At 36.0% G+C, this 13867-nt stretch overlaps 2 protein-coding genes across 8 annotated transcripts in view; one reads left to right on the top strand and one right to left on the bottom strand.

Annotated features, from left to right (window-relative positions):
- Positions 1–13867, top strand: part of SSBP2 (single stranded DNA binding protein 2) — a 181878-nt gene that overhangs the window by 121027 nt on the left and 46984 nt on the right. For 3 of the 7 annotated variants that reach the window (XM_057421393.1, XM_057421392.1, XM_057421390.1), the window contains one exon: positions 362–451. The exons of the other annotated variants lie outside the window; for them this stretch is intronic. In XM_057421393.1, coding sequence (XP_057277376.1) covers positions 416–451 — 36 coding nt within the window. In that variant the 5' untranslated portion in view covers positions 362–415. The remainder of the gene's footprint in view (positions 1–361; positions 452–13867) is intronic. 7 annotated transcript variants of the gene reach the window in all.
- Positions 7300–13867, bottom strand: part of RASGRF2 (Ras protein specific guanine nucleotide releasing factor 2) — a 275229-nt gene continuing 268661 nt past the window's right edge. Inside the window, exon 28 of the transcript XR_008973762.1 lies at positions 7300–7313. The gene's annotated coding sequence lies outside the window, so the exon portion shown is untranslated. The remainder of the gene's footprint in view (positions 7314–13867) is intronic.

Genomic DNA, 13867 nt, shown 5'->3' with positions numbered 1-13867 from the left:
TTCAGATGAAACAATGACATTATGACATATCCAGAGAATGACTTTCTGCATTTTGGTCAGGTTTTGGTTTTGTTTGTTTTTTTTGTTGTTTTGGTTTTTTTTGGTGTTTTTTTTTGTTGTTTGTTTCTTTGTGGGTTTTTTTGTTGGTTTTTTTTTTTAAGTTTTTTTTTGTTGTTGTTTTTTTGGTGTTTTTTTGTTTGGGGGGGGGCTTTTTTTTTGTTGTTGTTGGTTTGGGGGGGGGGGGGGGTAATGCCTACCATGCAATGACAAAGGGTCTTGGTTTGGTTTGGTTTGGTTTCTTCTAGGGATTTAATGCCTACCATGCAATGACAAAGGTTTATTCTTCCTTTGTTCTTTTCAGAGTGCTGCAGCAGCTCCCAGTCCAGTGCTAGGAAACATTCCCCCAGGAGATGGCATGCCAGTAGGTCCTGTACCACCGGGTTTTTTTCAGGTATTCAGAAAAATTATGATTACAGGAATTTCAGGATAGAAAATCCTCCGTAATACTGTTTACAAGTCTGTAGAAAAGGTCCTGTTCTAAATTATGCCTTGCTACTATGGTGCAATAACTGAGATTTTTTTTTTAACAAAAGTGAATAGGTGGAAAGGAAGGGATGTCTCTGACAGACAAGTATGTAATATATGGAATAGGACAGCACAAGTTATTTAAAAATTTCAAGGATAAGAAATGGTGGAGACTGAAAATGCGTTGATATAATTTTAAAATAATGTGATATGTACATTGCATTGAAATTGTAAAGTAAAATTGTTGTTGGTCATGTTTAGCCCTGTGGTAAAGCCACAGGCCAGATTTTTAAGATGTTAGATTAGAGGTAGGCAATTAAGAATTGCGTCTCCTTGCACATTGAAGATCTCAACCATAATGCCTAAAAAAACCAAGCCAAGCATTTAGACCTTGTGTTGCTTCTATTAAGTTTTGTCATAAATGAAACTAAATACCCAGTTAGCACCTTGGACCTTGAGTACAGAATGCTGTAATGGAAAAAATAGCAGCTGTTAGTGCAAGGCCAGCCTAACAGTTGTAATCCAGAGATTAGACTGCTCTTGTGAGCGAGTTCACATAGCCTCCTACCAAAACTCGGTTGCTTTTCTTCATGCTGGTGAACTGTGGCTGTGCAGCAGGAGCAAACAGTAGCAGCATCTCTTGCACTGAAACAGCTCTTCAGGAAGAACAGAGATTTCCACCTTACAAACTTGATTTCATGATAGGAAAGAAACAACCCAGATTTGCAGGATTGTGATGTGGGGAGAATATCGTGATAAGGTGTTCTGTAACAGTAAAATGCTGAAGTCCAGGTAGAGGCCAGTATCTTTTTCCTTCTTCACAGAGATACATAGATAAAAGAAGCATGTTTCATCAGGGCAAAAAAAGGCAAGAAGATACGTTTTATTTTTTTTCTTTTTTTTGATCCCAGTTGTGATTGCATATAAATGGCAGTATATCAGAAGCCTTAATTTACACTATATGTAAGTGACAATGTTTTTTGTAGGTTTTCCTTTTCCTACAATCATAGAGGGAAAAACCGCTCCCTGCAGCATTGATACCAACAAAAAGAAACCCTGAACCTGGCATGAGCATGTTGTTTCCTTCATCAACTCAAAAACTGAGAAGTGATTTTTAATACATGAATGAAATGATATTTGCAAGTGAAGTAGAAAATATCTTACTTTTGCCAGTCAGAAAATCCTCAGGAGTTGGCAGAACTGATTAATTACTTTATTTCTCCTTTTACTGTTTTGAACAGCTGGTTGGGTAGATTTTTTTTTTACACACAATTTTATCTTAATTTTTCTATTTTAGAAATATTTCACTTTTTCTTTTTTTAACCACCCACTCCAGTTTTAGTGCCAAAGGAATTGATTTTTCTTTCTATTGTCTTTGAGGACAATCAAGAGTGGGAAGGGAACAGATAGGACAAGTATGAGAATTCCAGAGGAGAGAAGAACTGTTTTAAAGGTTTTGCAAAAGGAGGGTGTGGGAGTTTTGTTTTTAGGAGTGTGAAAAGACTTCTAGCCACTCTAGATCTTTAAAGATGATCGAAAGTTAAGTATGGGTAAATGTTCCTTGTCTGTCAGTAACTGACTTCAGTCTCACTTGAAGTCCCACCAACATCCTGCTCTTTTTGCAAGGCCTGGTATTGAAAGCAAACAGAGGAAAATCCATTTTCAGGGTAATGCAGTTTGTGACGCTAGTCAGAGATATCATCAAGTAAGCAGCATGGCTAGTGAGTCTTCTGCAAGACAGGTTCCAGGATCTGGTCTGCACAGTCTAGTCTCGACTGTTCCAGAGGTCACTTTTCACCTCTCCTTGAAACTGCCACCTTGTCTCTCTGTAACATGCAGTGCTCAAGACGAGTTCTTACAGTTTTATCTGATAGAGATCAATTTTCCTCAGCTGAATGGGATTCTCAACAGGACAGATATTTTTCAAGAGGATTTTAAGGTGTTTTGCTGTAGTCATCTGCTTAAAATATACGTAAAGAAATAACATGCTGGTTAGCAAATCCAGGTTTGATAGCAGATGTGTTTATATGGTTGGGAGCAAACCCAGCTCCCAGCTGGGAGCTAACAACAAGGGGAGCTGAGCCAAAATCCAGTCAGTTACCTAACAACGTACTGAAACTGTAAGGTGTGTTTAGAGCAAACACATACAGACAGTCCATGACAATGTGTTGTGGTGTTGGAGTGAGTGCTGTGAATAAGCAGTTAATATATCTGGTTGAAATACCTTCTGATGGAGTAAAGTCTTATCAATGTCAATTTATCGGAGGACAAGAAAATATACTGGCAGACATAGCTGTGTATGTGAACTTTGAAAGTTGAGGAGCATCATCTGCTGCCATAAAAGGTGAAACAACAAGGAAGAAAGAGAAACTCATGCCTACTTCCTTCATAGCTGCTTTCTTTCCAGTAAGCTGCTTTCTTTAACTAGTTAATCTGTTCTGTATACGCTTCTGCAATTCCTCTGATCCCAACTGCTGACAAGAATAAACCAAATCACAGAAAACACGTTCATAGTGTGAATCCCAAACTGGTTTGTGTTGGAAGGTACCTTAAAGCTCATTCAGTTCCACCCCCCTGCCATGGGCAGGGGCACCTTCCACTAGACCAGGTTGCTCCACACCCCATTCAGCCTGGCCTTGAATATTTCCAGGGATGGGTCATCCACAGCTTCTTTGGGCAACCTGTTCATCTGTCTTCATATGAATACTGACAGATTTTAGCTTTTCCATGAACTGCTGGTCTTCTTTCACTGAAAGTTGGGGATTCAGACCTGCAAATCACTCCTAAATCACAAAAGTGAACAATTTTGGTTTTTAAGAGAAGATTACAGAAACAGTGGGAGAGCTGTTCTTATAGCTACATTTAGTTCACTAGGACTTTGCACTACAAAAACATAATAACTTACCTAGTTTTTACAACCTGAAATTCATTTATAAGATCATCCTGGAATTATAAGGTTGCCTTTTGCTGCTTTCACAAAATGTTTGGATTGGCCTAGCTGAACCTGTTGACAGCTCTGTACAGTCCAGCTCTGCTGGACAATTTAAATTCATTTCATTTCTCATGAGTACTAACTCTTGGTTTTACACTGCAGCTCAATTTTAGCATGCAGCACTAACCACTAGCGGGGACATGAGTGAAATGGATGCTTTTGCTGCTGCAATTCCTGCTTATCAGACTGGTCAGGGAAGGGTGGCAACCTAGGTGTGGACTGTGCTGGGAACCAGGCAGCACTACCTGGGTTCCAGCTTTATTGACACTGCTGACCACCAGCATTATTTCTGTGACATTTCTATTTTTATAACAGAAAATATTGAATAAAATTATATACACTAGTGTAGCACATGGAGGTAGATAACTATGGGAGAGGCATGGTTTCTCCTACAGTAAAACTCTGCTGTTTGTCAAATAAGGTTTTCACCTAGGTGGAGACCACCAGCACTGATGTTAATTAGCAGTATCTGTAGCAGTTTATGCCTGGTCCACACATGTGGAGTTCTGAAGCCAGCAGCTGCATTTATCTTCTTTCTCTCTGTAATTGTATTTTTGTACTTCAATTCAGGTGATAGGTGATGATCACTGCACTGCTGGGAGTCCAAAATGGAACCCTTTGCAGTAATAAGTGAAAGGAAGGTGCTACAGTTGTGCACAACTACTGTCATTAACAAATTTTTTTTTTTTTAGAGAATTGTTTACAGTGTCAGAAATTAAAACAAAACTTTGAAAAGTCAAGAAAGCAGGTTTATGTAGAATTAGGGTGTGTCTCAATTTCATCTAATGCTCTGCATTTTAATGTAACTTCAAATTTCATAGCTACCTCCTTTTTTTTTTTTTTTTTTTTGTCCTCATCTTTCAGTACGTAGAATAGGTGATACTCTGGAAATAAATTGGGGTTATACAGTAACTGAATCTGCTCTTGGCTCATTAGCATCAAAACTGAATGTGTGGGACTACAGGAGAAGAGGAGATAATAGGTTATGCAAGACTCTTAAACTGCAAATAGGAGAACCCAAACAAGTTTTAGAGTTGCTTTTGTCTCAGACTGAAATAACAGGTCAACTGCAGTTCAGTGAGGGGGATGTCTGTTGGGTCAATGCTTCTGGTATGTTGCTTCCTTAAATACAGAGCCTTAGAGAAAAATAATGATTGAAAATGAATGTGAGCCTGGATGCTAAAAAATGATGTGCAGTTCATTGCTAAGGTACCCAAATTTTTCCTTGGCAACCCAAGATAAGTTGTTTTAATTCTCTTTCTTCATGTTTCTCTGCCTATTAAAATGGAATGTCATCAGTGATGATCCTTTTAAAAGATTATGAATTACTTGGGCAACAGCAGTCATGAAAATGTATTAGACTGCATAAGGGCAAAATGGCTGTATACATTTCTGAATTGATCTTCTAACTCCAGTCTGAGTCTTGAAATACATCATCAGTTTGCCAGGACCACATCCTGTACATGGAGCTCAGGTGTGAGGAAAGCACTTAGCTACTATATTAATCAAATACAGTCATTTAGGACGTTTTTTCCATGCCAGTTTTTTAGCATCGGAGTTACCCTGCTGTTAGTTTTTTCATATGGCCATACAGAGAGGTTGGCATGGCCTCATCTTTGCCCTCTTTTTGTGGTCCTATCTGATACCAAAATAGTAAAGCAACTGGGGGACTGATTAAGATTATAATAATTATTTGCCTTCAAGTAAATGAGAGGATGCGTATTAATGTCAGCAGCCAAAGCTTTACACATGATTCTAATAAACTCTTTGAGGTGAGTTAAATTCATCCACTTGTGATCAAAGAGGATCATAGAATTCAGGTCATAGAATTCAGACTCTTGTATTTTCACATGCCAACTTACTTCTAGTTTCTGGCCTGAGGACAGCCAGCATTTTTCACCAGGGTTGGTTCTCTACAATACAGAAGTGTTTCTTGTGAAAGTCTTCTTAGATAGAGGCAGAGCAAGGTCTTCCAAATTTTAAGTACTTGCCTCACTCCCTTCTTCTTGAGGACAATGAAATTACAAAAAAAATCAAGTTTTATACTTGCACATCATTGTACAGTGTGCTTTAAAAAATAACACAAATATTTGAAAATATCATCATGAAGTTTTGAAGTTTATATACACTTGTTCCACGGTACACATCTCTTCACTGATCTTTAAATCAACTAAAAAATTTGAGATACATTTTTATTTTTGTAGACTATTTATTTCATCCTTGGTGATCATGTCAGCATTAGTAACTAAGTAGAGGCCAAGGGGAGGTTCTGCAGCTTGTGTTCATTGAAGAATTTTGTATTTTTAGGCAGAATGAAAACTATTGATTTTGCAGAATTTTATTTGCCTTTTAGTTACTTTTTTTGTTTGTTTTTAATGCACCTATATGCAGAACTAGAACCAATCATGAAATGGTTTGGGTTGGAAGGGACCTTAAAACTCATACAGTTCCAACCCTCCACCAAGGACAGGGACACTTTCCACTAACACCGAATTGCTTCGAAATTCTAGGTTCTAATTGAGTGGCTTTCATCATGTTTCTCCATGTTACTGACAACTGGTACAGCTGAATATCTGACTCTGGTTCTGCACTGCAATTGTGAGAAACGTTTAAATACCTATTTAATTTAACCCCAGTTATCTTCACATCTTTTATTACATGGTTGACCTAAAGTTTGCTATGTCTGCATCTGCCTAAGGAACCTGTTTATTTTTTAAAGGCACTTGGGCAGATAACATTGGGCTTTTACTTAATTCACGTGAGAGACACTGCTGAAGAGTTAACTCATCAAGTGCCAACGGAGGTGTAAAGACAGCAGGCTGTTTTATAATTGACAGTTCACTTAATATGGTAATTTTAAAAAAAGTTAAATTCTTCCACTGACTATACCTTTCCATATACAAAATAAAGCACTTGTTCTTTTAAATGCAATACTTTTCTTTGTTTTTAGCAGATTTATTAAAATTTCTTCTAGTTGAGCTTGCCACTAAACCTTATTTCCATTGAGCATATAATTTCTAAAGAAATTGTCAAGTAGTTTGCTTCATTCACCAATTTGTGATCATGAGATATACTTGGCATGGCATGGGAAAAATGTGTCAACATTTTTCATTTCATTTAATTCATGTTTGAAACACATATGTTACATATTCCTCTTACATAAAGGAGTAAAAAAAAAACAACCCAGACCAAACCCAACCCCTTAATGTAAGGCTGTCATGCCATCTAGTGGCACTTACTTTCATTTTAGCTCAGTCCACATTATTCTAAGGTATTATTTTTAGCCTTGTTGTGCCTTAGTAGATCTGATGCTTTAGGAGAGCATCATTACAGTAAGACACATGAGCTAAAAGAACTTTTCCATTTCTCTCCTTGCCTGCTATCAAAAAAAAAGAAAAAAAAAAGTTTAGCTACTGAAAGTAAGCAAAGTTACTGAATTAAATCAATGACCGTATTTGCTTCTTGCATTTTAAAACAGAAATAGTGAACTATTTATATTTAAAAAGAAAATGGGTTTGTAAAAATCTTTATAATTTACTACTTAAATTTACACTTACATTTACAATATGTATAGTAAAGTCATGGTATTATACGTATTTTAAATACAGAGCTTTTATTATGGATTTGTAAAATGCAGCATTTGAGGAAAACAGTTAAATCTTTGCTATATACTCCTAAGAAAACTAGCAAGGAGAATGATAATTGAGCAAAGGGAAGCATAGAATATCTACTTTGTTTTAAAAAGTCACTGGTCAAAGTCTCCCAAAGAAATACAGATGGTACCTTTATATATCTGCTCTGATTCTGTGACATCTGGGGTTAAACCAGCCCCAGTCCTTACACTCCTTTTAAACGAGCTCACATATATTAGTCTCCTGGAAATGATTGTGCTGCATACGTGATCCTCTGCCTCAGCTGCTTCACACTTGCACAGCATCCTCAAAGATTGCTTATTTGAACAAGCATCCAGCAGTAAAAAAACTCCAGGAGGGAGAAATCCTCCAGTGACCCTTTAAAGCCATTTTGAAATGGCTGTGTTGATTCTATGAATTGTCCACCAAGGGGTCATTGTTTGCACAAGGAATGAAGATTCCGAATTCCAGCTGCTAAATTACTTTACTAAAGCTAGAAGATGCAGGCATCTCTCAGACAGGTCTTTGTAAGACCATAATGTGTATCTGTATTGATTTAAAAACATTTTTGTTTCTTTGAACTCTTTCAACTATTTCTTCCCTTAATATTCACTTAGAATCATGGAATATTTGGGGTTGTAAGGGTCCTTAGTGACCATCTAGTTCACATAGTTTCCTGTTTTTGCAAATTTTATCCCCCATCTTGAAACAGCCATACTTGGTTAACAGTCCTGCTTCATCACTTGCCTTTCAGTGTTGGTCCTTATGTTTGTCCCACTTTTGCCAGGATTCCTTGTACTTTTTTCCCTTTTTTTTTAACTAAAATTTCCAGTCACTAAAAATTAACTGAAATTACTGAAAAATTAGCTGGATTTGCTATATGTTCACAGCCATCCTGAATTCCAGCAGAGAAGAATAAATAATTGCAGGTGAAGGACTGAAAATTTAAAGAATTGGCCCTGAGCAGAAGGGGTACACTGAAGTCCCAGAGGTCTGAAAAGCATCATGGATTGTTAAAACATTGCTGTGAGCAAATGAAATGTTACCAAAGCTACAAAGGCAGTTTTTTGAGTTAAGCTAGCAGCTTTTGTAGGCCTTGAAAAGCTTTGAAAATAGATTTTAGAGGGGATTTCCCCCTCACTCTTCGTTTATATAATTAATGTTAGTAAGAAGAGTTTTACTGTATTTTTTATATCTCTGTTGTTTGTAAATGCATCCATCCCAGTATAGCAGACTGGCGCCCACAAGGAACACTCAAGTGCATAAAATTATGTATATATTTCTAATTCTTTGCAGCATTTGGATCTGCACATTTTTGTCCTTGTGAGTATCACACTGCATTTTAAAATATCTTAATTTAAAAAATTATTTTGACTTTTTAGACTATGTGAGAAGGGATTATCATCTAGAAAGATCTGCAAGTAGTTTGTGTTTATTCCACTCTTTTCTGTTCATTTTCTCTAAATACCAGGAATAAAGTCAACTTTAAAAAAAGATAAAGGTGTCCAACATCTGCTGGCTTTGATAGTTCCATTCTGCAGTTGTGGTAATGGTTTTGCTGCTTGCAACTGTTAGAATAATTAAAACTGCTCAGCTTGAGTAGCTAAATAAACTCTGAGCACATGCTTCCCCAGCCTCCTCTTCCACAAGTGCACCTCACACAGCCACAGACCCACTGCTAATTGTGAAGCAGGGGGAAGAAGTGAAATTGGGCACGAGTCATTCCCCTAGGAGATCGGTTCTGAACTTCAGAATCTTATCCTGAAAATTCACATTCTCTGGGAGATAACCTTCAGAATTTTATGGGTACTGACCATATGCCAAATTTGGTGTTATAATTGCTGCTGAAGTGGTAAAGTAGGGAGAAAGATCGTCATTCATGTATGATGCTTCCTTCTGCTGAGGTTAATTCAAGTTCCCGTCTTAGTCTGACTCTTCCTTTTTACATGAGCCGCAAGTGAGTGGGTTTGAAGGCAAAATCCTGGAATGATGATAATCCATGTAGCTTTGAAATAATATATTTATTAAATTTAACAGCAGGAATAACAAACTCCAGCTTGTCATTGTCAAAGTTGTTCCAAAAAAAATCAGTCATTTACTATAATTAGGGGTCAATAGAAGGTTTACTAAATTTGAAGAAAACCTCTGTCAAGCTCAGTGCATATGATGTCTGATTTCTAAAAGCATGGTTTGTTTTCTGAAGAGGTTATGCTTCTTGGTGCTTTAGTTTTGGCTTGTAAGGTTTGAAATACTCTTTATTTTCTGTAGTATTTGCATTCAATAGAAATTTAAGTAAGAACCGTTAACATGTTTTAAAATGCATGTAGGTAATAGCCCTTCTATTTTTTTTTTTTTAAATCCATTAATTTCCTTGTGCAGAACCTAGAACCTCTCCCTCCCACTTGTTTAGCTAGGGGCAAAATATTTTTGTTTTGGTTTGGGGGGTGGTGTTTGTGGTTTTTTTCTTTTGGTTTTGGTTTTGTTTCAGGAAAAGGTTTAGTTTCTCCATTTTTCTATGCCGACCATGCAAGGTATTGAAGCATTCTTTTGTATGGTGCAGTGACTCCTGTATTTCTTGACTAGAGATAAAGCATTCAGTTCATTTGAAATACTAGTATTGTTGTAACTTTTGGAATATTTAGATGTCTGTAGAAAGCGTTTAGATTTAAAAAAAAAAAAAATTGCTCCATACTTTTAAATTAAATCAAACCTCTTACTGTTGCTGCTTATAGGTTGCTGAAGCATGTCAGGCCGCTCTTAGAAAACCATAAATACAGAAGTTATTTTTTTCAGAGACTTTGAAGAACAGAGAAGAACTTGCTCCTGGAAATATGTTAGATCATGAGGAAAGGCCAGTTCAGAAGGAAATCATTCTCAATGCTGAGATTCTTAACAATTTTTTTATAACACATGAAATAGTGCAGATGAAAACAGTTTGATTTCTACTGGTGGATTACAAGATGTATAGTGTGTAACCCAAATTTCATCTCCAAAATGATTTAGCAAAATATAAAATAAAGACCTCTAACACTGCTGTAGACATGGGGAGCAAAGGAGGACAAGAAGGATTTTAAAGTTAACAGTAAAATGCAGTTGAATAGGAAAATAATTTTTTGTTTGAATTTATGGTAGCTTGTCTGAGCTTTGCAGAGGTTAAGTTACGTATTTGTGCTTATCAGCAGGCTGTGTCAGGGCAAGAGTCATGGAGAGCCAATTTAGTTTAGCCCTGGTTAGAATTAAAACATGTTAATGAAGAGTGTCTTATACGCAGCGATGACTGTTGCTGTTGATGGAGATGTCCACAAGAAAAGCATAGAGTAAACTAAATTTATGGAAGTATATGAATTGTCAACTAACTTGGATAAATTCAGTTCACACATACTTTATGGTGAGTACAAAACCCATTTCATGGAGCATGGAAGCACAAAGCTAGTGGTAGTTGTAAAGCACTTCTAAACCGTTTTATAAAACACATGGGTCTTAAGGAGATACATTAAAATGTTCTTCCTAGTAATTTTTCAATACTGTTACCATAATATAAAAATGAAATAAAAATATTTCATAGTCTTATTTCTTACCATTTGAACTACAAATATTTAAGTGATGCCAACCCTTTTAACCAGGAATAGTTTGAAAATGAGAAAAGATAAATATTATTTGAATTTTCAGAGACAGAATATATCACTTGGCAATTGAATTTGTTTTTAATGAAGGAGAGGAGAACAAAGATTTTTTGTTTGTTTCACTTCTTATCACTTAGAACTTTAAATGAATAAATGAAGAGATTTGCTCATTATGAGAATTCCTGTCTGGCTTATGACATTGATGCTGGCAGCTTGGACCCTCTTAAAATACCTGATCTCCAAGTAGGAGCACAATTAATTTTAAATAATTTGTCATAGTGTGCACGAAGAAAGTCTGTGGTTCCATTTTCAGCTTCTAGTGATACATGGTATTTAGAGCTTGCGCTGATTATGGTGACTGAATTATACAAACCAATTAATACCATTTTCGTCTTTTCCAGTGCTAAAACTGTGTTTCACCTTGTATTTTTTAGTTTGTGGTGTAGTCTTGCTGTGCTCCTCTCATGGTGTTGACACATACATTCTGAGAGTAATCTAAATTTGATAATGAAAGTTAAAGAAAAAAAAAAAGGATGCTGAAGGAGAGTTATTACTTGGATTTGTTTGCTTCTAAGATCATGAATTTAGGGGTGTTTTGAGAAAGCCCTGTAGAGCACTCTGGTGCGAGCAGAACCTTTTCCTCTGCTTTCCTAAGCATGCAGTAAGAGTGTGGCATGGGCATCCTCTTCCAGGTCTGCATAGAGCTGTTTGGGACTGGTTGAGCTACTGCCCTGCTTTCTGCAGTGTCCTTAAATGTAGTAATTTTAAACCAGACTGGTGGTGTGCTTGAAAACATACCTTATGTCCTGCTTTGACCAGACAAAAAACTTTTTTCTTGAGTTGAAAAAAAGTTTAGGTACACCTACCTAGGAAGACATTCATGTGAATCTAATCTTGATGAGCGTTGTTATTTTAAGCTACCCTACCTGAAAAAGGTGGGGTTTTTTCATGCCATGGTGACAGGGTTCTCTTATTTAAGTGATATGCATTCCATTTTGTACTCCTCAGCCCAGGCTTTGTTCCTTAGCATGTTGGCTCTTGGTATTCTACAGTTTGCAGATACGTGCAGCCTCCCCATTACTCATGCTCAGTAATTGCAGTGATTCTTTTTGAACTACATTTATGTATTTTCCTGATGTGTGTGTGTTTTTTACATAAAGTTGTGGTATCCAGTATAACAACTCATAGGGTATCATGTAATATGTATGTATTGGAATAGATATGGATATTTACAGTAAATTCAATCTCATCAGGAATTCAGTCTCAGTAGGAATTGAAATGTGAGCAATATTTAGGATTGGTCATTTGACTGTGGTTTATTGTAAATTTTGCAATTTATCTGTGACAAAACATGGTTGATAAATGTAACTAAATGAGTAGAAAAAGGATGAAAATGTCAATGCAAAAAAAACCCACTATATTTTGAAGGAAGTAAATTATTTCCCCAGCTTTTGGAAGGGAAGTAAATGTAAATATAAATAAATTTATTGAAATCTGTCATACTTAGTAGAACACTGTCTTTTAAAATTCTATTATTCTACTGGTATTAGTTACAAGAAAGCTAAACCACACCATATTCTAGAATCATCCAAACAACTAAAAAAAGACAAGAGTAATAATTACACAGTTCTTGTATTTAACAAGACCTTTTTTTTTTAACAATTACAACAACAACAATTGTTGCAATTGTTTAACAATAACAAGAATTTATTTTTAACAATTCAGCTTGATAGGATGCTATAAGTAAGAGCAGGGAGCTTACTAAATTTGACATTTCTGTTCTTGATTTTATTTTGTGTAGTCTGTATTCTTTTAGTATTTTTTAAATATTCTTTTTTAGTAATTTTCTCCTTTAGGTGGGCTTTTCTTCCTCTTTAAGTTGATATGGTCCATATAGTCTGCAGTAACTGCACGAAAGTTTTTTCTTCTCTGGCTTCTTTTTCACCCACTTTAGACCAAAGCTGCTGCATAATAAAGACTTCTGGCTTTAGACCAAAGCTTCTGCATAACAGCAGCCTTCAGGATGCTTCCTGTGATACAAAATTACTGAATTTTATACCTGAAGGCAGAAATTACAATATAGTGATGTTCACAGATGTGTTTCATTGGCTGTTTTCAAACGCTGGTGACATCTCCAGCTCAGTTGTGGCTTAGAGATGACATTCTTGCTGTTCTTTTGTTTTCTTCGTATTCTTTTCTATATACATTTTTTGTATACATTTTTTTGTTTGTTTGCTCTTTTTGTTTTACTTCATTGTTAATTTTTTGTTTGATTTGTTTTTTTGTTTTGGGGTTGGTTTTGGTGAGTTTTTTTGTTCTGTTTTTGGTTTTGTGTTGTTTTTTTTTGTTTGGTTTTTGTTGTTGTTGGTTGGGGGGGGGGGGGGGGGAGTTTTTAATACACTGGTATATGTATCAGTTCCTGAACTCCATTGGAGAAGTAAACTATAGCTGAGGATGGTGTGTAGTAGTGTTGTTTACACCTCCTTGTACTCATCATAATGTCCCTGTGGTAGTGACTGAAAGGCTGCAGTGGTGACTGGAAACCCTTGAGAGCCATTTCAGCCTCTGGAAATTACTGTCGAAGGGAGCCACTCTGGTAATACTCTTCTGCCCTAGTCAGATCAGCTTTGAGAGACTGGTTTCCCATAGACAGGCTTTGCAACATCTTAAGCAGAATCTGGACCTGAAATGCCAGATATATTTGGAGAGTATCCTTATGCACAGAGAGGCTCTGGGAGATAATCTTTTGCTCCACTCTGTCTTCTTCCTACCTAATGGCTAAAGTTGTTGTATTATTTAATTTTATTTCCTATTTTTTGGCATTTTTCTTATTTTTTCTACTTTAATACTGATTATTTTTTAATTTTTCATTATTATAAATTATTATTTTAGTTTCATAGCGCATAATACCATACACTTATATATCATTATGATATATTATTATATGTATTACGTTTTTATGTAGGATGATATATGGTTTTATATATTGTACAATACATAATCATAATCTATGAGTATAGCATACGATATTACTTTTTTTTTTTATAAGTCATATGCATCTAATCTTTAGGTGGAAGAAATGCTTTTTTAACTGT

This window comes from Pezoporus wallicus, unplaced genomic scaffold (genome assembly GCF_028554395.1).
Source record: "Pezoporus wallicus isolate ANWC-B61680 ecotype Strahan unplaced genomic scaffold, APGP_CSIRO_Pwel_v1 contig_2595, whole genome shotgun sequence".
In the NCBI taxonomy this organism is placed as follows: domain Eukaryota; kingdom Metazoa; phylum Chordata; class Aves; order Psittaciformes; family Psittacidae; genus Pezoporus; species Pezoporus wallicus.
The sequence above is the reverse complement of the archived record's forward strand: the minus strand, read 5'-3'. Positions and strand labels throughout refer to the sequence as shown.